At 52.2% G+C, this 24202-nt stretch overlaps 1 protein-coding gene across 1 annotated transcript; it reads right to left on the reverse strand.

The window, feature by feature from the left end:
• Positions 1 to 911: 911 nt before the first annotated feature.
• Positions 912 to 21898, reverse strand: BMF (Bcl2 modifying factor). Its single transcript, XM_054451663.2, is given in 6 exon segments — positions 912 to 4924; positions 17198 to 17358; positions 18795 to 19091; positions 21226 to 21353; positions 21764 to 21807; positions 21810 to 21898. Coding segments are annotated over 6 exon segments (813 nt in total). The 5' UTR covers positions 21891 to 21898; the 3' UTR covers positions 912 to 4822.
• Between the last annotated feature and the right edge of the window lie 2304 nt (positions 21899 to 24202).

Raw genomic sequence — 24202 nt, forward strand, 5'->3', positions numbered from 1 at the left:
TTAAAAATAGATAAGTTTTGGCTTACTTGAAGATCTGGGCATGAGCAGTGCGATTCCCAAATGGAAACAGATGGATGGGGTGAGCCCCCCCTCAAGACTGACTCAGCTATTTAAAGAGACCAAATAGAAAATTATATCCCCTTTCTGGGCCTCAGTTTACTCACCCGTAAGACAGAGAGGTTGGACAAAAGATCCAATGTCACGCCAAGCTCCAACCCTCTATGACGGTCGGAACTGGAGGCCAAGGCTAGATCTGAGAGCTGACAACCTCCTAAATCAAGGACAGCCCAACAGATGCAGGGCGGGTTGGCCCCTCAGTTCATAACTTATACTGCTGATAGGATCAGGAGTAGTTTTTCCCAAGGATTTTCAGAACTCTGTCAAGAGCTTTAAATCACCGCTTTGAATCAGACACATTGTTAATCCACAAAGAAATGCAAGCCAGAAGTCCCCCTACAACTAGCTTGCCTCCTGAGGGGCTACCCTGGTAGAACGGAGGGGTGGGGGAGTGTGTGTGGGAGGAGCTGCTGGGGTCCTTTCCATCACTGGGTCCCAGCGGTAGACAGGCCCTTTTGACACATTCCCTTTAATCCTGCAAGGCAGGCACAGTCGTATTTCACACGTGGAAGAACTGAAGGCTCAGAGAGGTGACATAACTTGCCCAAGATCATTCAGCTGGAGGAGGAGGGAACCGGGTCCAAGGCCTGCATCTTTCCCTCTCACAGGGCTTCTGCTGCGCTGCCTACCGTGTGGTCGGAATCACTCTTCTCAACTCCAAGAGGGGAAAGGAAGTCACGGCGAAAGCTGAGCACCTCCGGGTCACTCAGGCTGGCAGCTGAGGAAGCTAGAAGCCTTTAATTTCCTAACTGATCTACTTGCATTTTTACCACACCTTGAAAAATAAGACCAGATTTGCTTTAAATGATTTTATTAAAAATTGTACCAATTGATGGGGGGAAAGATATACACACATACACACATATGCATGTGAAGAACATAAACACATAAAGCCAAAGGCTCTGTACAGTTTTTTTAAAAATGGGGCCCCCTTTCTTCTTCCTCTCTCCCAGAGGCAGAGTGCCCAGACCCCAGGGCAGCTACCCTGGGGATGAACAAAATGCTACATTCTCACTGGGTCTCCCCCTGATAGCCCCTGTGGATCCAGGGATGGGGTAGAAGGCTAGCAATGCTCCCAGAGCAGGGAGGGGCACTGGCCACCTGCAGAGAGAGGGGGCAGTGGGGCTCTGAGCACCTTTAGCTGGGAGGCTGGCTGGGCACCTATGAGCTCAGCTTTTTCCGCTATCCCCTCAAGACTCAAAAGTCCCCATCAGCCCTCAGGCTGCCTAAGGGTGACAGGTGAGCCCCTTCCTGCTAGGGTGTCTGGCCAGGATGGCCTGCTTCCAAGAGTCCTCACCTTCACACACACAGCTGTTTCCAGCCCAGGCCAGCACTGATTTGCAGAAGGCCTGCAGAGCCATGGTGACCAAAGTCTTCCCGCTTCTGCCACGTCCCTTCTCCCTACTCCACCTCCCCATCAAGTCCCTCAAAAAGAAGGGCTCACTGGGGTAGCATGCTCCTTGCTGTCCAGGACAGTCACCGTGGCTCCACAGTACTCTTCCTGGGAGGCCCTGGCTTAACTGTCCCGAACAACCCCCAGGCAGGGGCCACCTGCCGATGGGGCTGGGCTGCCAGGAGCAGTGAGACAGGTCAGCTGGGCCCCTCTGGGCCCTTGAAACAAGCCTGCCACATAGCTTTGGACACAGACCTACTCCTCTGGGGGCTGAGGGAGGTCACTGGGAGGTGATCTTTTTCCACCTCGGATTGAGCAAGAGAAGGCTGCCAGGGAGCAGCTCTCCAGTGGCCCAGACTTTGAAACACGCCAGGCAGAGGCCAGGCTGAGTCCTCCACCCTCACTGCAGGAGTCCAGCGTCTGGCCTGGGGAGTTCCCTCACCAGATCTGTTGACTAACTTCTAGAAACCCCTGCTTTGGGGTTGTGAGTTAGAAGGGCTGTTTTGACCCTGAATATCAGGCTTCCCTTCCTCCCAGGCATTTCTTTCCCGAGGAGGAAGGTTTCCAGTCCCTCTCCCAACCCCCACTCTCAGCAAGCCACAAAGCCTCCACCATCTTCAGCTGGTTACAGGTCAGGATCCAGGTCAGACTCTCCCTCCCTCTAAATCTGATTCTCCATCCCTGGCTAGAGACAGCCAGGCTCCTGGGGGTGGGGGATGGAGTCTGAGGGGGTGGAGGTGGGGGGGAGGGGCAGGTCTCCTGAGGCTAGACTTGAGGAATGTTTAGGCCAACTCACCAGGCAGAGGAGGAAGGGGCCAGTTTAGATCACTAAGCCAATTAAAAACAACCAGCCAGAAAGAAACTTTCTCCTTCCTGACAGCTACTCTGCCAGCTACCTCCTGGGTTTTGTTGGTGGGGAAGAAGGGAGAGGGAAATGTGAGGGGTGTAAATTTTGCCCTGGCTCACTTAAGACAGTGAGTGAGTTCCTGGCTTTGCATAAGATGGAGACAGTGCAGTCAGACCACCTTCCACCTGCCCCAGGCTTGATGTTGAGGTGGTTTTGTCAAAGTCTGGGCTCAGTTCTCAGGCCACAGGGCACCCAGCCTGGGCCTGGCAAGGTCTCTGAAGCTGATGGCCTTGCCTCAGCACCAAGATCTAAATCATCTTCTCTCTCACTGAGCTCAGGTGGAGAGTCTGCCAAAAGGGGTGAATAGTGGCTGCTGTAAATAATCCCGGTTTTTTGGTGTGTGCCACTGAAGCATACGGCAGCAGCCTGCCATTCACCACCTTGATCCAGAGAGGGGAGAACAACATATGTCCCATACACATCACAAAATGGTATGGAGACCCACAGGGAAGGCTGAATTTCACAATGGTCAGTGTGTCCCAGAGCCAGTCTTCACGCTGGTCCCCGGCTCCTTCTCTGCATAGCAGGAACCCGTCTTCTTAGCAGACAAATCATGGTACACACCCTGAGAATAGAATTCTGACCAAGAGGAGGTAATATCCAGAATATCTGAGCAGAACAAACAAAGGCTTACATGCACAGTTTGAGGCCCTTCTCCTCCAGGGTGCTGTGAGCCCATATGGCACCTTTGCAAATTAGAAAAGGCACCCCTTCTTCTTGGGAGAAGTACCCCACACCAGGGCACACAGCTTAGTGAGCAGAACACAAGCTGAATTCCAGCCTCCATTAGCTCTCTCTGCAGGTGCCCTTGTGCAGTGAACAACCTGAACAACTGTACATCCAGAAGATCAATGTCTCCTTCAATAGTACTGAAGACCTCTTCTCTTCAGAACTGGAAGACTTGGGCTTGTTCAGATTTGTGAGTCTACTCTGGATTCCTCCTATTTCCTTGGGTAGCCCTGAGGTCTTCTAGGTCCAGGGAAGCCATCTTTTCTTTGGGCCTTACTTCACTGTTAGCACCAATGTTGTCTTTTCTCACATATGCAAAAGTTATAATTTAGTTTCTAGTGTCTGGTTAACAGATTCCCTGTGCCTGCTATCGGAGCTGCCACACCGGCTGCTTTAGATCCTCTCCATAAGTGCCGCAGCAGGGAGAGAAGGGAAGACGTGCAGAGGCAGCTGTGATCCTGCTGGGTTCCAGAGCATGCCCTTCTGGCTTAGCTGGAAGCTGGAGGAAGATAGGAAATGTGTACCCAGCTTTGACGGTTCCCCACTCTAATCATTATCTGTTACTCTAAAAGTCACTTAGCTGGCAAAGCCACCGTCCTGGCTTCTTCTGTATCCCACTAGGTATGAAAAAGGATTGGGGATAAGGGGGAAGAGGTATGTTGTTTCCAAGGAAACCAAGGGGTCTGGGGTCCTCTAGGGCTGACTCTTATGGTGGGGTGGCCACCACATTTTCCAGCCCCACTGCAAACCTGCCCCTGATGTCCCTCAGTGCTGATTTTGGGGGTGGAATGCGGTCTGTCGGTGGGGTCTTTTGAAAGAAGAGCTGTCAAAGGCACAGGCTGCCAGCAGCAACACACTGACTGGCTATTCGGCTCGTCCGTGGCTGACACCCAGCTGGTCCCAGGCCGCCAGTGGTGGCAGTGGCTCTGTACCTCAGGACCAATCCTGGGGCCTCCAAGTGGGACCAAGTCAGTTTTGAGGCCTAGCCAGAAGTTTGGTTCATTTTGCGACATGTTTGAGGGGTCCTTAGAGAAACCCAACCCTCCCTGAGGTCTGCTGGAGGTGACAGGAGCTGGCCAGGAATCCTTGAGCCCGTGGGGCAGGTACTGGCTGGGAAGTAAGAACCCAGTCAGATGTGGAGCTGGCCGGCCAGCCTAGTGAAGCTGCTATCCTCAAGTGGAAAGCCCCTGGCCAAGGCCCTGCTGGGTTAAAGCAATGTGACCGTCAGGATCATGGCCCCCATCCACAGTGGAAGGCTCATAGGTTGGTGGAACTGGGAGTCTAATCCACTCTTGATTTCTTAACTGAGTTCCTCTGGAAAAACCACAGTCCACTTCCCAGAGAACATCACTAACGGATCCTCTTCAACAACTGGGAGATTCCTCAGTCGAAGAATCTATTTGTCAGAGCCCTTGGGAATTCTCACCATCACAGACACATCAGCCTCTCCTTCAACAGTGTTTGACAAAGGCCCCCATTCCAGGTCAAGGGCCTGACAGAGAAAGAAGGTCCCGCTTGAGTATGTTGTATGTACACTCAGAGAGAAATTTTAAAAAATTAAAACACAAAATAACAACAAAAAAACAACTTCACAAGACACAGTGTCAGTCCTGCCCGATGTCCTTCCTGTTCCAGACGGTGTTCCTGGTGCCCCATGTGAAGAGGGCAGCCCAGCCTCACCTAGGGCCTGCCCCGTTCCTGTTCTCTTCTCCATTCAAAGCAAGGTTGTGCAGGAAGAGGAGGATCTGCCACCACACGCGATTTCGGTTCTGCTGGTGCTGAAGGGAGAAAAAAAAAAAGACCAGCATAACTCCCAAACACAACCTTAGACGACTCCCTCTCATTTCCAATAAAAGTTCAGATCTCCAAGTATCACGGCTGGCACTTTAATCCTATCAGTACAGCTCACAGCGGGGAGGAGGGGGAGGCGAAAGAGACACTGCCATGTGGAGGAGAGAGTTGAGTTCTCCAAAAACAATTGCAGTTTTAACATTAAAAAGAAAAGACTAGGCTCTATATGCACTATGCACAAGAGGATTAAGCTTTTTCCCCTGCTTGCAGGATTTTCCAGAGTTTAGCCAAGTGCTGCTTTTAATCAGATTGGCTCCCGAGCCCCTCAAACCTCAGCTGCATGAACAACAAACTGGCTTCAGCAAGAGAAGAAGTGCCCCCCTCTCTCCCCCGACTCCAAAGTAACATAGAGAACAAGAGGAAAGGGGGGGCCTCCATCTGCAAGTGATTTGACACTGTGAAGGTCAAAGGGTTAATCTTCAATTTAAACCACACTGCTGAGGCAGCAAAAATCTGATTTCATCCAGTGCAAACACGCACACACACAGACTCTCTCTCTCACACACACACACACACACACTCTTGTGCGCCCGCCCGCTCTCCCTCCCCAGCATCTCCAGCTCGGTGCTGCCCTTTTTATAGATGCTCTTGACAGTAAGCCATAAATAATCCCTCTTGGAGCGCTCTCCTACTGACTGGAGCCAATTAAACATTAAGCAAGAACATACTTGAAAACAAAACAAAAACAAAGAATATATACTATGCTCTGGAGGTTATCCCAGGTCCTACTGTCAGGCTGGGAAGCTAGGGGCAAAGTTCAGGGGTCAGTGGCTCACCAGATTGGGGCTGGTGCCCTGCCCACACAGGTACCATTTCCCAGGAGAGGCCTTGGGGGTGGAAACTGGGGGGTGCTGGAAGAGGCGGTCTTTGTTCTCTCTTTGTCTGCCAGGGCAGGAGGACTGGGCGGGGGCCTCTCCACAGGGTTCTCAGTGGACAGGGGAATAAAAACCTAGTGTGCAGAAAGGAGCCAGCACGGGCTGGACTTGGATTACTTCAGTGGCCCCATCAGCAAGCAAGTTTACATGAGGTGTCCGGGGGAGCTGAAGCCCTCTCTTAAACTGTCTTTAACCACAGCACCAACCCCCACCAGGCAACTACTCCGGGTCAGATGGGAAGAGGAGAGAGGAAGCCAGTGGCACAGCTGGAAAGGGGGCCCAGGTTGCCTGGACTCCCAGAGCTTCCAGGTTCTGTCCAGCCCTGGCCTCCCTGACCTTTCCCAGGGCCGCCATGCAAGTTGCTGGCTTCCCCTTCATGCTGCCCTAGGCCACAAAAAGAGAGGCATCCAGGCAGCTGGCCTCAGGGCCCGACAACCCAGGTGAACACGGAATGCCCCCGTCCATCATGGCAACAACATTCCTCCTTCCCCCGTGGAAGAGCCTGGAAAACAACCCGGCAAGCTGGAGGCGCAGCTCCTGCTTGGAGGGGAAGGGAAATCGGGCGTGCCACAGAAGAGGCCTGGCAGACAGAGGGTGGGGAGATGGATGGCTTCCTTGTGTTTTGTAAACAAAGATGAGTAAAAAGAGGAAACACACCCGGCTTAACAAAATCTGGTTAGAGTAAAACAGCGTGAAAATGGACTCAGCTGCAAACCCGAAGCCTCCGGCCTGCAGCAGCTGGGCCAAAGACCCCCTCTCGTCCCCTCCCCAGCTGCTGCCCGAGACAGGTGCAGAGGTCATGTGGCCAAACAAGAGGAGAATCCAGGAGCAGACTCATCCCTGGAGAGGCCAGTCTGCTGGAATTCCAGATCTCCTGAGGTGCTTGTCGGAGAAGACCAGTGGCAAGAACAATCATCACCATAATAGTAACATGGGGTAGGGTGGCAGTCAGGGGTGGGGAGGTACCAGACTCTGTTCTGTGTGTTCTGCATCCTTGCTTCTCAAAGGGTGGTCCATGGACTAGCAGCCTCAGCATCATCAGAGAGCTGCCTGGAAATGCAGACCCAGCATCAGAAGATTCCCCAAGTGATTTTGAGGTACATTACCATGCCCATTACTTAGCGACCACATAGCTAGTTTAAGTGGCAGGGACTGGACTGAACCTAGACCATCTGGCCCTAGAGCGATGTCCCTTCCCATTATTTTTGTGCTCAGAGTGCCACTACCTTTCTTTATACCAAAGCAGACCCTCTAGCCTCCCCTTCACTCAATCATCTCAAAACAGCTCAATGGCCACGGAAGGCAGACGAGAATTCTATGATTTGGGGCTGAGGCGATTCCCATCTCTGTATGCCTCAGTTTCTCCCAAATTCCACTAATGGAGGCCACTTACTCCCTGGGCAACTTGACATCTCTGAAGATGAGGCACAGACTCCCATCATCTGAGAGCACTGGGGTACTCAGAAGCAGCTGTGGGCCAGAGAGTGCTTTCAGACAGGAAGGCTGAGGTCTTGCAGGCGACCCAGGCAGGCCTAGGTGCAGGAGGCAGGGTACATGGGCCGGCCCTTGGGAAGGATCTAGTTTCCATGCCTCTGCGTGTGACAGTCCTTAAGGCTCATGAATTGGCAAGGAAGGCTCTATGGTGCATGGATCCCCAGGGACCAGGAATCAGAGGCCCTGGCTTTAGGGTTGGATCTCCCATCAACCTGCTCATGAGTTCTCTCTTGGCTTAGAAGGAAAATGCAGGTATTGTACTAGATCAACGGTTTCTAAACCCAACTGTGTCATTAAGCCAGCTGAGGTGCTGTTGTAAGTACAGAGTCTCCAGGCCTCTCCCAGACCCACTCGGTCAGAATTTCAAGGAAGGGTCCCAGGAATCTGTATACTGAACAAGCTCCCTGGGTGACATTTTAGAGATCAGAAATCATTTATTGTATATTTTAATCATAAAAGCAATACATGTTAATTGTAGAAATATTGGAAAACACAAGACGTTACAGAGGAGGAAATAAAGTCACTCATGATCCTCCAGCCTAGAAGAAAACACTTCATGTGTTGGTGTTTTCTTCAGTCCCTTTCGATCTCTTTCCACCAAAGTAATGTCTTACCCCACTGGCCAAGCCAGAGGTCAATCCTGCTCAGGTGGTTCTGTGGCAGCCAGGCCACAGCCTTTTGGAAACCACAAAGGTGCTCTCCAACCCTAAGGAGTTTGTCATCCACAGCTACCTTCAAGATTACAACTCAGAGCTCCAACAACTGAATTCTGTCAGCTGGGTGTAGGGCCTGGGAACCACCCATGGGCCTATGAGCCCTCTCTGGCTACAAGCAGATACCACACAGGCTCCCTTTGGCCTTCTCCTGCCTCAGGGCAGCCCTCACAAAACCCTTTTCCATGAGGAAACCAAGAGAATCAAAGAATGCCCTGATTACAAAATACAACAATAAATAAAATCTTTCCTAAAAGTTTAACAAAAGGGCCTGACTAGAAAGGAAAGAAAAAAGACTTGAAGGGAGGCCAGTGGGAGAAACAGTGAGGAGGAAGGAAGTTGGCCTTCACTGAACAGGATGAAGAACACAAAGACACCAAAACACCAGAGAACGTGGGTCCTTCCACAAGAGGGTGTGGAGGACAAGGGGAAGAGAGGGGAACCAGGAATGAGTGTACTTGGCCTCTGACCCTCAGGTACCTGGCACAGCACCCAGCGCACAATCTGAGATCAACGAGGGCAGATCCCCAGAACCAGGCCTGCTCTCCTAGACTCAGCTAGGGAACCCCTCACAGAATGAGAGTTCCCAGAATACACAGTCAGGGTGACCCAAGGGTGGGGGCTGGGATACAGAGGAGGGGAAGCTCATCCTAGAGCCCTCGGACTCACATGGTTTAGAAGGCAGGGCCAAGGCATGGAGGGAATGAACGGAGGTGAATGCCCCCAGGGAAGGCGCCCTAACATGGTAGATTACAGTGTTCTTTTCAATGACGAGAGCACAGGCAGGCGTCAGAGCCCCGTGCGGCTTCTTTGGCCCAGCCTCATTTTCTTGCCACGGTCAGCGAATGAAGGCAGTCGGCTGACAAATGTTTCAATCCCTACTGTGTGCAACACCCTGAATGCACAGTTGCTCATCCTGTGTAATGGGGAACATGGAAGGCATACAGTAGGCACTCAACAAGGGCATGCTGGACCTACTACAGAGGAGTCAGCCCTGAAAGATAACCCACTTGTCTGAGGCCAGGAACAACTGATGTCTGGCCAGGTCTAAAGATGTACTTTATGTGATAGTATCAGCCTCTCACCTGGGGAGAGGCCCAACTAGTAAAAGGCCTTTTTTTTTTTTTTTTTTTTTTTCTCTAAAGAGCTGGCTGTGGTGTCTGACAAGGTTGGATTACATAAATCAAACTCTGTTTCATCCCACACAGCCTCTGCCCTAAGCACAAAGCGTGTTCCCTAGCTCCCTGGATAAGAATCTCCCTCTGCCTCTCCCACTTTCAGATCCAATTCATACCCTCTGAGGGCTTTGTGTGTCACCAGTGTTCCAGATGCTCCAGCTAGAGCTAATTCACCCCAAAGTACCAGAGGAAGAAGCAAAGCGAAGACATATGCAGCTCTAAAAGAACCTAACTCACAAAATGCAAATTTACCAAACAGAGAGCAACTTATAATATCTCAGATATAGAACAGAGCACTTTCCTTTCTTCTCATGTGATCCTCACAATAGGAAGAGCAGGTATTATCAACCCATTTTAGAGCGACGGAAACAATGGCTCAGAAAAGTCATCCCAAGTTAGTTGGGAGGGGTGTTATTTGAGGCCCTGACTTCTGACTCCAAAGCTATGTTCCTTCACTAAAATTTTACAGTGTGTTTATTCACATTATGAAAATAGTATTACCTTTTCAAAGCAAATCACCACTGATCTGCTCCCCTAGTATGTTTAAAGACATTGTTTCCAGATCATTAACTATTTAGTAAGGATGTTGTGGACCAGAAAAAAATAACCCTTTCAGAGGCAGAGCTAACTGAAGATCAAACAGAAATAAAGCTAAAACTGGTCTGAAATTATAACTTCAGACTGTGATCTGAAACCACACTCAATCTCTTCAAAATGCAGAATTGTCTATACTCTAGCGGAAGGTACACAGTCCACGATGTGAAGTTTTCCTCCCTCTTCCCTTTTCCCTGTCATTCTCTAAACCTACTCAGGCCAAGGCTGAAAGAAAGAGCCTTGCAGTTGAGAAAAGGAACATTGAGATAAGAGAGACTTTTGGAAAATTCCACTTGAAGGAAGCTAGGAAGATGTTTTCTGTTGAAATAAGGACATTTTAATGAAGCACCTGACTGAGCTACCAAGCACCCCACTGAGCTACCAAGCACCTAACTGAGCTACCAAGCACCCAACTGAGCTACCAAGCACCTAACTGAGCTACCAAGCACCCAACTGAGCTACCAAGCACCCAACTGAGCTAAGAGTTATGTGGATACAAAGATGATTAAAATATTATAAACTTGCTTCTCAGTCGTTTTACAATATAGTGGGGAGAAGAGCAAGAACACCAAGCTAAGTATCACATCAGGCAGAGCGGGTTGGGGCAGCAAATGTTTGCTCCCTTGTACCCTTGTTTTCTGGAATGTGATTGCTGGGCAGCAGGTATGGGGCGATTGGACCATGGTTCCAGAATCCATCAAATATGTATGACGCCTAGCTCAGCAGATTACAGTGTGACTTGGGCATGTTACCTCACTTCTCTGAGCCTCAGTTTCCTATAACACAGTGACAATGGAGTCTAAAAGTACAAGGTTGCTGTGGTGATTACATAAGAAAAATATACAAAAAACACTGGGCCTGGGGGCAGCAATGAGCAGGCTCCTCCTTCCCTGGGGAGCACAAGGAAAACCTGGGACTCACTGGCTTTGCAGAGCACTTCTCTCAATATGCTCTGCAACAGGGCCTGCCTGGGGAGCACCATCTTCCCAGCAGACTCATGAAGTCCCTGGGAGATCCCTGACTTTCTGCTTTGAGAGTGCCCACAGCAGCCACAGGCCATGGGGCTCAGGATTCTAGGCTGCCAGGCTAAGCCAAGGATTCTGAAACCCAGAGGGCAACCGCTTGGACCCAGTGGGCCCACTGCCTCAGACTGCTTCTGACCCAGAGGTCCGAGGAACGAGCAACGTGGCAAAACGGAAAAAGAAAAAAAGACTCCTTGCCGAGAGCTTCCTCAGCCCAGCCAGCAGTGTTAACAGGACATTGAAGCCACCATGGCCACGCCCATTGCTTCTCTAAGGAAAAAAGAGCAGTCGGAAGCCAGCCAGCTCTCAGTGGAAGATGGCAAGGCTTCCTCTAACACAACTGGAAGACACTGGCTCCAGCCACTGGGGGTTGAGGGGTACGGGTGGGGGACAGAGCTGTGCTGCACCATCCATGTCCCCAGACCCTTGTTTTGCACCTCCACAGCCTGGAGGGACGAACTACTGAGACCCTTACTCAGTTTCCTTCAAGCTGAGAACAGCTCCATCAAACTACTGGGCAACTTCTTCAGAGCTCAGAAGGGCACGACGGTGTGTGCCCCGGTTAAAGAAGGGAGAGGGAGGGGGTCGGGGGGGACAAGCCTGTTGTGTGTATTATGCTATGCAAAATAACCCCAGGTTCTGACACTCAACTTGGGGTCTTTTCAGCTGACTGTTCATGTCCTGTCCAGGACCAGGTCAAGGCAAACCAGGCAAGAAGGAAAGTTGGAACCCTCCCCTTCACACACGGACTGATTGTGTGCTCTGGTCATGGAACATGACCTCTTGGCTGCCAGACATGGATCAAAAGGCAAACCAGACATTTTTCTTTAACCTTCTTTCTTTGTGTCTCCCTTAGTCCCCTCCTCCCATCACCCACTTTCCAAAAAAAAAGCCAATTTCCATCCCATGGCCTGCCTTGGTGGGGAGGGAATGAACTCTCCGGAACTACAAGGCCCTTCTCCTGGAAGAGAGAGCAGTCAGGTGCAGAGTGTGTGGGGAACTCAGCCTTTAGTCTGCCACGCTGATGACTCAGAAGCTAAATATAGCGAGCGATATAAACAGAGCCAGCCACAGAGCAAACACAGGGCCCCCAGCCCCGGCGCTGGCTCTCACGCACTCTGGCTCTCCACAGTCCCTCCCCCAGCCTCATTCTTCCCCTGGCACTGTCCTAGGTGGGCCTCCCACTCCTGGGACAGAGGCTGGCTTCCTAGGGACCCTTCCCACTCTATAGCAAACCTCTAGGGCCCCTGCCCAGGGCTGTCCCATCTAGACCCTGAGCAACCTAGTTAGCCAGCTTAAGTTCCAGAAAACCACTCACTAATAACTAGAGAATCCCAAAGTGTCAGGAAGCAATCAGGGGCTCCCTGAACAAAGGATCCAGTCTGCTAGGCAGAGAAGCTGCTAGTTAATAAACCATGCAAACACCAACTCGGGTACAACTTCCAAAAGAGCTCCCCAAATTACAAAGTCAGGTCCAAGTGAAATCCTAAAGTCATCTTTTGACATATTTCTAAAAGTACTCAACTGTCCCTGACTTAATAGTTATTTGTATCTCAACTCCTAAAGGCCTTTCACATCAACTAGGCAAGGTAAGTATTAGAAACCAAGGCTAAGCCGGGTGCAGTGGCTCACGCCTGTAATCCCAGCACTTTGGGAGGCCGAGATGGGCGGATCACGAGGTCGCGAGTTCAAGACAAGCCTGACCAACATGGAGAAACCCCATCTCTACTAAAAATACAAATACTAAAAATACTAAAAATACAAAAATTAGCCAGGCATGGTGCCGCATGCCTGTAATTCCAGCTACTTGGGAGGCTGAGGCAGGAGAATCACTTGAACCCGGAGGCGGAGGTTGCAGTGAGCCGAGATCGCGCCACTGTACTCCAGCTTGGGCAAGAAGAGCGAAACTCTGTCTCGCCAAAAAAAAAAAAGGCTTGGAAAGATTAAATGATTTGCCCACGAACACACAACTTATAAGTGGCAGAGCTGGGATTTTAACAGATCTGCCTACAAGTCTAGGATCCTTTTCGTGATATTACAGCTAAAGATGGTTTCAACTGAGTGGCTGAAAGTTTTCTCAGATTTCATTTGCCAAAAAGTCTAATTACTATTCAGGGATTTCCAAACCCGGCTTTTCTGAATGGAGCCACTCCTGGTCCAAGTGAAAAAGCCATTTCCAACATGAAGAATTCCAACCCTCCTGTAGCTTTACTCACTCGACTGTCTACAGTAACTACTGTTTTTGAGGATTCTTGGTTTCTTAACATTGCCCAGAAATACCCCCAAATGTCATGATGGGCCACTGGGACAGAAGACTCTCCCAAGGGGAAGGGATACCACTTCCTGCCCCTCGTTAGGCTCATGCTGAAGGAGGCCATGGCACAAGGACAGGAAAGCTGGGGCTCAGACCTTCTGGCCAGGGCAGCCCAGGGGCTCAGGGAGGAAGTACATCTGCACCAAGTTCTTCCATGCAGAAGCTGGACACAGAAGCACCACAGCACCACCCTCAAGATAAGTCATTATCAGCAGACCATCGGGGGTCCCTGCCACAGTTTGTCAGCTCACAGAGGAGCAAACAGGGGAACCTTAACTCCTGCCCCGGCCAAAGGAAGGTGGGATGTGTGGTGAGGTTCGGAAAGGTTTTTACCTCCACTCACTCTGCCTCCAACTCTCTTGCTGCTTTGGAGACACACAGAGCTGAGGCAGAGCACCCTGCTGACTCTGATCTTCTGCCTTCGGTTTTTTGCCTGTGGATCTGGAAGAGTCACCCTGAACTGGTAACTCAGGTAACCAGGCTAGTCCTCCACCTAGCAAGGCTCTAGGGAAATGTGCTGAAAGTGCAGATGGCCCACGTAAAATGACACCCAGGGAAACTTGGAACCTGTTGCATCTGGAGCCAGGTCGATACACTCAATTGGGATTTCATGGCATCATCACACCCCCTCCCTCTGCTCCATACCTCCAAGGGAGAAGGTTGTTCTGGTGCAAAAAAACGAATAACTCAGGTCTGTAACCAGGGACAAAAAGGGGGAGTTCACACTCTCCACAGGACTATGGACCAGTGGCCACTGTCTAGCCCCAGGACACTATCCCAGATGTAGGGGAAAGGTGATGGTCAGACCTCCTCAAGTCCCATCTGCCTCTAGGGTTGCTTTTCTTGGCTCTCTAAATCCAGCCCGCAATGATGGGGAATGACTATCATTCCCTGAAGAGAAATCGATAAGGCCAAGGTCCACAAATGATCAGTCTGGACACCAATTCCTCTGGACCAGGCAGGTGGAGGGAAGTTCAGGGGAGGCAGCTCTGCTCAGGGAGTCCCCTGCCAGGTGGAGTGGGAAATGAATTGTGAACCAACAAGAACAAACATGGAGGGTGATCAGGATCATAAACACAAAGAAGGAAACAGGCATTAAAGAACATCTACTGGGTGTCCCAAACTCTCATAGGTATTTTCTCACTTAATTATCACAGTAAAATTCTGTGGTATTAGCACTAATTCATAGAAGAGGAAATAGGCTCAGTGAAGTCAAGTGACTTCCCGAAAACTAGTAGGTGGCAGAGCTGGTATTCAACCCTGGGCTTTCTGACTCTGAACCCAAAGCCTAGAAACTAAATCCTAAATAACCTCCTTCCCACTGCCTCAGTTTCTCTGCCTGCAAAAATGAGGGAAGGGAATAGGGAAAGAAGATGAAGGATAAGAATGGAGGAGTGACAACAGTACTTTCTAGATATGAAATCTTAGACTGTAGTTTATATAAGAATCAAGCTTAGAAAATGACTCACTTCTCAAAACCAGCTGCTGAAACGTTCCAGGAATACCAGTGTTCCACCTGCCTGAAGCCATCACCTTAGCCCTTCCTGCAGGATGAGTTCCTGGTGAAGGTCTATAAGTAGGGTCAGTGGGGAGGAGGGGGTTAAAAGCAAGAAGACTCTGGGGAGAACTGTTTAAGGAGAAGACAAAAAGCCTGGCTCTTTGTACTGGAAAATTTGGGAAAACCAGCTCTTTGAGCTAGAGAGGGCTCACTGGTCAGCCTCCTACCCTTGTAAGTAAGAAGAAGTAGGTAGCTGGCAGGAGGGTAGGGGTACAGGGAACCTGGGAGCCAGTGTGGAGTAAGGTGCAAGGCAGAGGAGACTCTCATGCCTTGCACCTCCACTTTCCTTCTCCCCAGCTTGGGTGGCTCTGGCTAAAAGCACAACACCTTGTCTAAAACTAACCTGTGCACGCAAAGAGGCAGCTCTGAACTGGGAGAAGTGATGCCAACCAGCAAAAAGCAGGGCAAGGCCAGCGCAGTGGCTCATGCCTGTAGTCCCAGCACTTTGGGAGGCCGAGGTAGGTGGATCATCTGAGGTCAAGAGTTCGAGACCAGCCTGGCTGACATGGCGAAACCCCGTCTCCACTAAAAGCACAAAAATTAGCCGGGTGTGGTGGTGCGTGCCTATAATCCCAGCTACTCGGGAGGCTGAGGCAGGAGAATCGCTTGAACCAGTGGGGGTGGAGGTTGCAGTGAGCCAAGATCATGCCACTTCACTCCAGCCTGGGTGAAAGAGCCAAAAAAACAAAACAAAACAAAAAAAAAGCAGGGCCAGACCTTGGGATAAGGGCCTCCTCCTCCTCCTGTTCAGGACCAAGTTAGGAGGGCCCCCAGGACTGTATCCTAGTCCTGTGCCAGGGAGGGCTCCCAGCCTATTCCCAAGCCTATAGAGGCTCACCAGTGGATGGGGAAATATTCTGGGGAATAACTGGTGAGAGAGATCAGATTATTGCAAATGAAGCAAGGTGCCTTCCACGTAGCCCTCTAGATGAGTCTAAGAGAGCCACAGCCACCGTGTCCTCCCATCCTCTCCAGTACCAGGACTGGAAGCTGTAAGCTGGGCTCAGCCATAGGCCTATACAACCACGGTGGAGTGAATGGACAGGAAGGAGGCCAAGAAACTGAAAACAAGAATCAGAGTGAGTCCACACATGGACTAAAGGGGAAACTCGAAGCCAAGTTTCCACCAAATAATCAAAGGAGAGAATAAGAACTGGAGCTTAAGTCTATTATCTAAGCATAGGGCCACCCTCCCTTCCTGATCACTAAAGGGACTGGGAGGACTTACCGGGCCCAGGCCTAGTCCCAAACTGTCCTTAGAACTCCTTAGCAGAGGGCACTAACCATATCTAACCCGCAATGTCCTGTTCTTAGGAAACCCAAGGTCAATTCCTCTTCCCCTGGCACTGGTAATGGTTTGACCCTTAAGCCAACCTACTATTACCAATAGCTCTCCTCCGGCCACCTGAAGCTACCCATCTAACCTCGGAGTCTGCCCAGTCATGGTCAAGCTATTTATTCCCTTGATTTCCTCACAGTCAGACACACAAACACACATTCAGAGCCAGCTGGGCTGGGGACACAGTCCCAGAAGTACAGAATGTGTTCACTTCCAGGTGGCATGCCTGTGCTTCAGCTGTGGCTGTACCAGCACGGATGCAGCCTCAGGCTCCTCTCCCACCCTTGGCAGCCATCCAGAAAGCCAGCCCGAAGAGGAAGGGTTAAGCGCCTGGGGGCCCAGCCCAGACAGCGGCTGCGGGAACAGGGAGGGCAGCCTCCAGTCCATGGCACAGAGGGCTCCTCCAGCACGAGCCTGCCAGCCGCCGCCTTTGTTGATGGACTCTGCCACATGCTCGGCTGACACGCGATGCTCCGCCCTGGCGGGGCTGGTGCCAGGCTGCCGGCCAAGCGCCCGGCTGAGCGCCCGGCTGGCCGCCGGTCTGGGGAGCCTCTCCGAGGTACACTCTCTGGAGTCCCAGACCCTGGTTCCCAGACAGAGACAGTGAGGAGCGGCCTCCCCAGCTGGAAAGTGTCAGGTTTCAACCGGTTCCACCACTTTCCCCAACTCAGGCCCCATCCCTTGGCCTGGTTACCCGTTTCCCACTGTACCTTAGCCAGGCACCCCCCAACTGCCCAGTTTCATTGCAGCACCCTGAAAATCTTCCTCTTAGGTCTTTGAGGGGCAACCCCTCAGCCATGGCCATAAGAAGAGACAGGTTGTCAAGCAGAGCTGTAGAAAGCCATCCTATTCCCAGACTGTAGCCTCTCCCGAGAGGGCTCTTATGGAACATGAGTTGAGAGTGGGCAGTTAACCAATGTGGAGCTCAGAGATGAGGGCAAGATGCTCAGCCAGTTAGGCCCCTCCTGCCCATGGGAACCGCCATAACCAAAACTCTGGGACAATATCCTTGAGGTCTGGCAGAGACAGAGTTGCTGACAAGAGGAGAGAGGCAGGCCCTGGCCCCCAAGCCCCAGCAGACTCAACCCTCCTCCCCTAAACCCCCGTGCCTACTTGCTGCACATGAAGCCGGTGGAACTGGTCTGCAATGCACTGAAGCTTTCGGGCAATCTGTACCTCTGCTCGATGTTGCCACTGCCCTTCAGGGGGCTGCTCCCCAGTAGGCAAGACTGCCGGGAAACTGGCAGGGAGAGGAAGCCGGTAGCCAGCATTGCCTGCAAAGATAGAGGACCCACATCTCAGCATTCTCCACAACTGCTCCAGCCTCCCTACGCCTGCCTGACCTGGCCAAGATTGGAGGCTGAGGGTAAATCCTCATATGAGAAAGGATAGGAGCCAGCCTGCCTCTATCGGAGCACTCTGCCAAGCTTGGACAGCCTGCTGCCCAAGTGCATAAAAGTTGCAGAACAGAAAGAGTGGCCCCAGCCTTCTCTTCGCTTCTCCATTCACTGACAGGGCCATGACAAAGGGCAGGTGGTAACGTGTGCAGGCGAACATGCCAGCCTTCCGTCCTTATTTATCAAACTACCCTTAACCACAGTTGGTTATTCAGGTTGAAGCTCTTCTCTGGAAAGCACTGCAGGTAGCTCTCCAGTTTCTGGGTTGAGCAACGTAAGAGGCAGAGAAAGAAAAAATCAAAAAGTGTCTTCACTTTTTTAGTGCAGTAGAGTAAGGCTGGTCTCCCGAAGCTCCTGGGCAGCAGCACAAAAAGAGGGAGAGAAAACTCCTGAGACGCACAGAGCTGCCAAGTTGCTCTCTGGAGACAGCCCCAGGCAAGACCTCTAGACCAGCGCTCCACACTTACCCAGTGCACGCGTTAGAACCACCGCTAGGGGCGCCAGTCCGCCGGGCTCCTCGCTCCTTTCCCTCTTCCCTGCCTGCCCACCTTATCCAACTTCTCAGACTCCCGCCAGAACTGCTTTGCCAGAACTGCGCTTCCTTCTGGGAGTAACTGCAGTGTCTCCTCATCTGCTCGTCAGACACAGTAAGCCAGCCTCCTAGCCTTTACCCTCCCTCCATAAGCTGTGGTGCTAATAGAAGAAAACAGACTGTCTAACCCTGCCCTTTTGCCAGAGGAGGGCATATTTCTCATAAAACAAACTGTTTAAGCCCACAAATGAAGGGGTCTTGTCTTAGCCTTGGAAGCATCCCCTCTGCTGGCATTGGGCCCAGGCAGGCCCAACCTCTTTCTCCAGTTCCCCTTTCATGCACAGAAAGTCCCAAGTGGCAACTGGGGGCCACCTTCTGCCTTTGGGAACCCTCCCTCCCAGAACCGGCTGGGTTTTTCCCTTCATTGTCAACAGCCAGTCACAGATCCCCCAGACTTCTCCAGGGCAACAGGAGCCACTTTATAGTAGGCAAGTCACTGCTAGGACACTAAAGGCCAGGCCACTCAAGGGACACAAAATGTAAAAGGAGATACCACGGACCCAAGGATCCCTCCAGGAGGGGACAATTTGCCCTTTGGGGGGGCTCTGAGGCACAGGTGAGGAGCAATAACAAGCCGAGAGGCAGCAGGTGGAAGTCAAGGAATCAACAGCCCTGCTGATCACTTTGGGGAAGGAAACAGCAAAGGGCAGGTTTGGGGAGGGAAAGTCCCCTCTTTTCCCCCAGTCTCTATGGGAGGAGTCTTGAGGCTGAGAGCACTCACCATAAAAGAGTCGCTGGGGTTCCTCAGTCACCCCACAAGGCAGCATGACACCTTGGCTGGGGGAGGCTGGGCTGAGGGTCTGGGTAGCTTTGTCTTCCTGGCTGGTGGGTCGAAGGCCAGGGCCACAGCAGTGGGTGAGAGGGAAGAGCTGAAGTCGGCTGAGGGGGCAGTCCAGTAGGCTCTGGGCAAACAGGTCAGCAGAGAGCAAGCTTCCGGATTGGGTCCCCGGCTCCCCATCCTCTGGTTGGAACACATCATCCTCCAGCTCCTCCACACACTGAGATGGCTCCATCTCTCCTGTGAGGGGGCAATGCAGGCATCTGGGCTGCTGCCCCACGAGGGCCATACCTGGAAGGACTCCCCTTCCCTTCTTCCTTCCATACTCCCCCTTCTTATTTGAGCTGGCCGGGCCACATACTGATGACATACAACCCTGGTAATAAAGCACTGCTAAGGGTGACATTCACTCCCCAAATGTGGACTGCCTGAATGTTCAGGGGCTCTCCACACCTCTTCCCTGGGCCCACCTGGAACCACCCTTTTTCTTGATCACGTTTTCTGACCTAGGCCGGTCACAAAGTTTGACTCTGAGGGTTGTGAGCAATAGCAGGAGTAGAATCAGCAGCTATATACATGCATGGTACCTGGGAAAATATAAACAAGACTAGCCTCTGTAAGTTGCTGTCAAGGGTGCTGTGACTGGCTATACATACAGTGCTCACAACACACACACACACACACACACACACACACACACAGAGTCATTGTTTCAAGGAAACTCTTATCTCAGTCTGAGCTGAGCTCCAGGCTCAGCAGCAAAAACAAAAGCCAGCAATCCTAGGGCAGCCAGGTTCCCTCCAAACCTCTAAGCCCCGCCCTGCTGCCCATCTACTCTAATCTCCACCCCTTGCTTGCACAACACAACAAACAGGCTCTGCAGTGTGGTAAGAATGTGTCCTGGGAGAGGGGATAAAGACCCAAGCTAGTCATTGCAGCTGCCGTCTCGGCTCTCTTTGAGCAGTTGAGCTGTCTGCCCACCAAAGTTTGGCCTAGAGGGTAGGTCCAGCCTCTCCCAACTAAGTCTCCTCACTAGTCTCCACGACTTCAAATCCCTGATTCCACAGCCTCCCGCTCCTGCCAACTCTGAACCTGAGACTGGTACAACTGGTCTTACAGAAGGAAGTGAAATTCAGCCCTCTCCCTGTGACCTCACTCACTGCCTATACTGCTCAGGTTATTGATATGAGTTTCTTGGTGATAAAGAAGTTCCTCTTGCTCCACCTGATGGCTCTTGAAAGTCTGAGCTTGGAGCCACTCAGCATCTTAAGCTTCCAACCCAGCTCCCTACACATACCAGGAACTGCTTAGGGCCCCTGCAGCAGCCAGAAGCAGCAACCACCTGAACAGCTAAGGATAAAAAGAGATGAATTTCATTCTTGTCAGACTCAAGTAGAGATTCCTGGGGGTTCTGTCCCCCAGTCTCTTGCCTTTGAAGAACAAGCCAAATGGTCTATGGATTGGTGAAGTAGCTAAAAGAATCTCAGTTCAATTCAGAATCCTGCCTTTGCCAAACGCAAGCTCTCTGTGAGGTGCTTGCTTGGGCCCTGCCTACGTCCCATCCCATCCCTGTCCCTGAGCTGTCTATGGTCCTGTCTGTGCCCTCTTCCCTGGAGAATGAGGAGATGCCTGCTAGGATGGCAAGCAGCCACGTGGTGTTCTTTGGACAGTGTTTCCCAAGTGTGTGTGTTTGTGTGTGTATGGGGAGGGGGGTGAGGGAGTGCACTCCAGCTTATTAACAACAGGAAACAAAATTTCCTGATGAAAGGACCAAGTGCTGTCTTGCCAGTCACCTGGCAGGGGCTCCCCCCCAGCTCTCCAACCTCCTCTTCTCAGGCTGGCAATCTCGACCTAAGAAGGGGCCCTCAAAGCCAATCACCAGCACGAGTCATTGTCTTGGTTTTTCCTTTGAAGCCTATCACCTTCCCCTCCCCCTCCCAGCAAAGCCCCAAAGTTCAACCTTTGCCTGGACTGGACAGTGGGGGAGGTGCAGCCAGAAGGTGTGGCTCTGCAAGCCCCAGGGACCCCTCTCACACTCCACAAACTGTAGGTGGCTTGCCTGTAGGTGGGCGCCTCTGGAGGGGGGCTGGCCAAGGTCAAGGGTAAACTAAGAGAGGGTGAAGTTTTTCTCCTGAGCTTAAGAGGTGATGTCCAGAGTGGTGGGAGGAGGGCACTTCCTGAGAACAGGGCCAGGGAATGCTTTATTCCTAGCAAAGGAACTCAAGCCCCGCTGCAGCCATCCCAACCCCTAAGGGCTGGAAGAGGGATGCTGAACTTAGACTCCTCCTCCTTTTAGGAGAAGGCAGTAGTCAGACACCCAGATCCTCGACAGTGACTAGGAACACACACACACACACACACACACACCCCAGACCTGGGTGACTCCAGGAGAGAGTCTCGGCCTCCGAGTCGCGATGCCAGCGCTCCGCGCCAGGGTCCAGCGTGACGAGCACTCGGGGGCTTGACGCCCAGACTCGATTGAGAAGGAGGGGAAAAGCCCAGCTGTTAAGGAGAGGAGCCTTCAGACTCCGCAGGGAGGCAGGATGCCCCACAACTCCTGTCCTCTGCAGGGAGGCAGGATGCCCACAACTCCAAAGTCAGACCCAGAGGCTGGGCCGTTCTCGGGCGCCCAGGTCTGCTCAACAGTGCACCCCAGGTTCCCCTGCCTACCTGGACCCAACTCCTCCGAGTCCCAAATGCTACCCCCAAGTTCCCTCTTGGAGCAGCGCACCCAACTGTGGGTTCTGCACCCCGTTCCCTCACCCCAGCACCCCAGTTCTTCATGGTCACCCCAGACGTCCGCAGCCCAAACCCTTCCCGGGCCCCCGTGCGCAGCGCGACTCCGCTCCCCACTTCCCCAAGGAGCTGCGATCCAACTCCGCCCGGCCCCCGGCCGCCACCCGGGCGCTCACCGGGCTGCGGCAGGAGGCAGGAGGCGCAGGCAGGGGCGGCGGCGGCGGCGGCGGGCACAGGCCGGGGCGGGAGGAGGCCACTCCGCACGGTGCGGTATTGTTTCCAAAATACGCCCGCTCGGGGCATCCCGCAAACAGCTGATGAGGCCCCGCCCCCCCTTCGCGTCACGCCGAGGACTGGCCAATGGCGAGTGAAGCGCCAAGTCCCGGGCTGGGCCGCTGCCAGGGACGGTCACGAATGTACGAACCTTCCCATGGAAACATTGCAAGGGGCCGAGCAAAATTCCGACCGTCGCCAGAAGCGCAGTTGGAGCGCCGTCGCCAGCGCGGATTCTGTCCCTAACACAGGCTCTGGAAGCGCCAGAGAGTCCCTGAATCTTCTGTATTAGGTGTGGGAGAGGGGGCGCCAAAGTAACTTTTGTCTTCTTTTTCACGGCAATGGGCAGAATAATTGCTGCGCGTCCAGAAAGGGAGGGGGGAAGGAGGCGGGGAGTTTTTTGATGAGGCTGGTGCGTCCAGTGGGTGCAGGGTGCAGGGTGCGCGTCCCTATGGGATCCCAGCCTCAGGGGAAGCTCCCTCCCGCCTGCCGAGCAGGTCAGAAGAAAACTGCAGCCCAAAGCTGAAGGTGTGTTTGAAACAAACACATCCAGAGGAGCCCTTAGGTCCTCTTCTTGACTGGGCGTGGGCACTGGCAAAATAAGCACCTGGCTGAGAAGAGGAGCGCTCAAGAAGGCCGGGGCTGCTTGAGCGGTTGACACATATCTCGCATATGGCAGCATTTAGAGACTGTGCTGGTGCTGCCAGGAGAGCAGCATGTCCTGCAGACCGCGTAAGGGAGTCTATGGGCTATTTCACAGGCATTTACCGAGCACCTACTCTGTGCCAGATATTGGGCTGAGTGCCAGAAACCTGGCGTCTGCTCTCAAGGAGCTTACAGTCTACTAGGAGAGGTAGCCCTGAAAACAGTGAAAAGTCATTGGAATTGTATTCATTCCAAGGATAATGACTATTGAGGAATGCAGAAAAATTCAGAATACAAAGGCTGGAAGAGGCCTCAGGGAGACAGCTTTTAAATTGAATGGGAAATATTTTTCAATAAGGAAAACCAGATGCATGTGGCTCACGCCTGTAATCCCAACACTTTGGGAGGCCGAGGCGGGTGGTTCACTTGAGCTCAGTAGTTAGAGACCAACCTGGCCAACACAGCGAAACCCTGTCTCTACTAAAAATACAAAAATCAGCCAGGCGTGGTGGCGCATGCCTGTAATCCCAGCTACTTGGGAGGCTGAGGTAGGAGAATTGCTTGAACCCAGGAGGCGAAGGTTGCAGTGGGCCGAAATAGCGCCACCGCACTCCAGCCTGGGCGACAATGAGACTCCGTCTCAAAAAAATAAAAATAAAAATAAAATAAAATAAAAAGAATAGCCCAGGCCTAAGGGTAGCAGACTGAAGTGCTGAGCTGGAGAGCTTACCTGTGCAGGGAGCAGAGGGAGGCTTGGTGACTGGATCATTGGGTGCACACTGAGATTTAGGAACGGTAGGCATGGGCAGGTGGGTTCAGGTCAGACTACAGAGGTGTCTCTGGAATGCCAGACTGAAGAATCTGTATTTTATAAAGGGGAGGCGGCAAAGATGTTATTGGAGATGAGTGACTTGACCAAGCCTGAGTTTTAGGAAAGATAAAATGATGAGTCCAGAGAGCAGTGAGAGGGAGCCAGTCCTGCAACAACCCTGACCCACCACGGGCAGTAGGGCTCAGCAGTGCTCTGACCACCGAGCTGCTCTCTGGGTTGTACACTTAGATTTAAGTTCAGTGGAGCTGGGACCTTCCGCCCAATAGAGCCTGAAGTCTCCTTGTACCTTTTTCCCATCCATTCTTTCCTTAGCTCCCTCAGAAGGCACCTGAAACAGAATGAACCAGCCATATTGAGGGCTGTGGTTGCTAGAATAGAAAAATACTGTCTCCAAAGGACAAAGAGGGAAAAGGGAAAGAGTGGGGAGTCAAGGTTGGCCAGTAGCACAGTCCCCCCGAAATTGATAGATTTCCAGCAAGAGGCACTAAGCCAAAAGAAGGTATATTATTTTACCCAGAGGCTTGGCTAAAAGTGCATGTCTGAGCTGGTCAGAGTGACCTTGCACTCCTGCTACATGTAGGGAGATACAGAAACCAAACCTAGCCTCTGTGAAGGGCACTGGCAGCCCTCCGTGATTTCCAATGCACCGACTTCCTTCCGCTCCTTCCTTCCATCCTTCTCTTCTCTTTTGCTTTCCTATCAGACCAGTGTCTCAGGCTGGCCAGTGGTGCCCCTGAGCATTCCTTCGGTTCAAGAGTGAAACTCAAGGCCACAGCAGCTCTGAATGTGTCCTCTGGGACAGCACAGGCCCTGAGGGCTGGGGCCATCGTAGCTCTCCTGACCCACCTGAGATGCTAAAGCTCTG

The sequence above is a fragment of the Pongo pygmaeus genome, chromosome 16 (assembly GCF_028885625.2).
Source record: "Pongo pygmaeus isolate AG05252 chromosome 16, NHGRI_mPonPyg2-v2.0_pri, whole genome shotgun sequence".
NCBI lineage: Eukaryota > Metazoa > Chordata > Mammalia > Primates > Hominidae > Pongo > Pongo pygmaeus.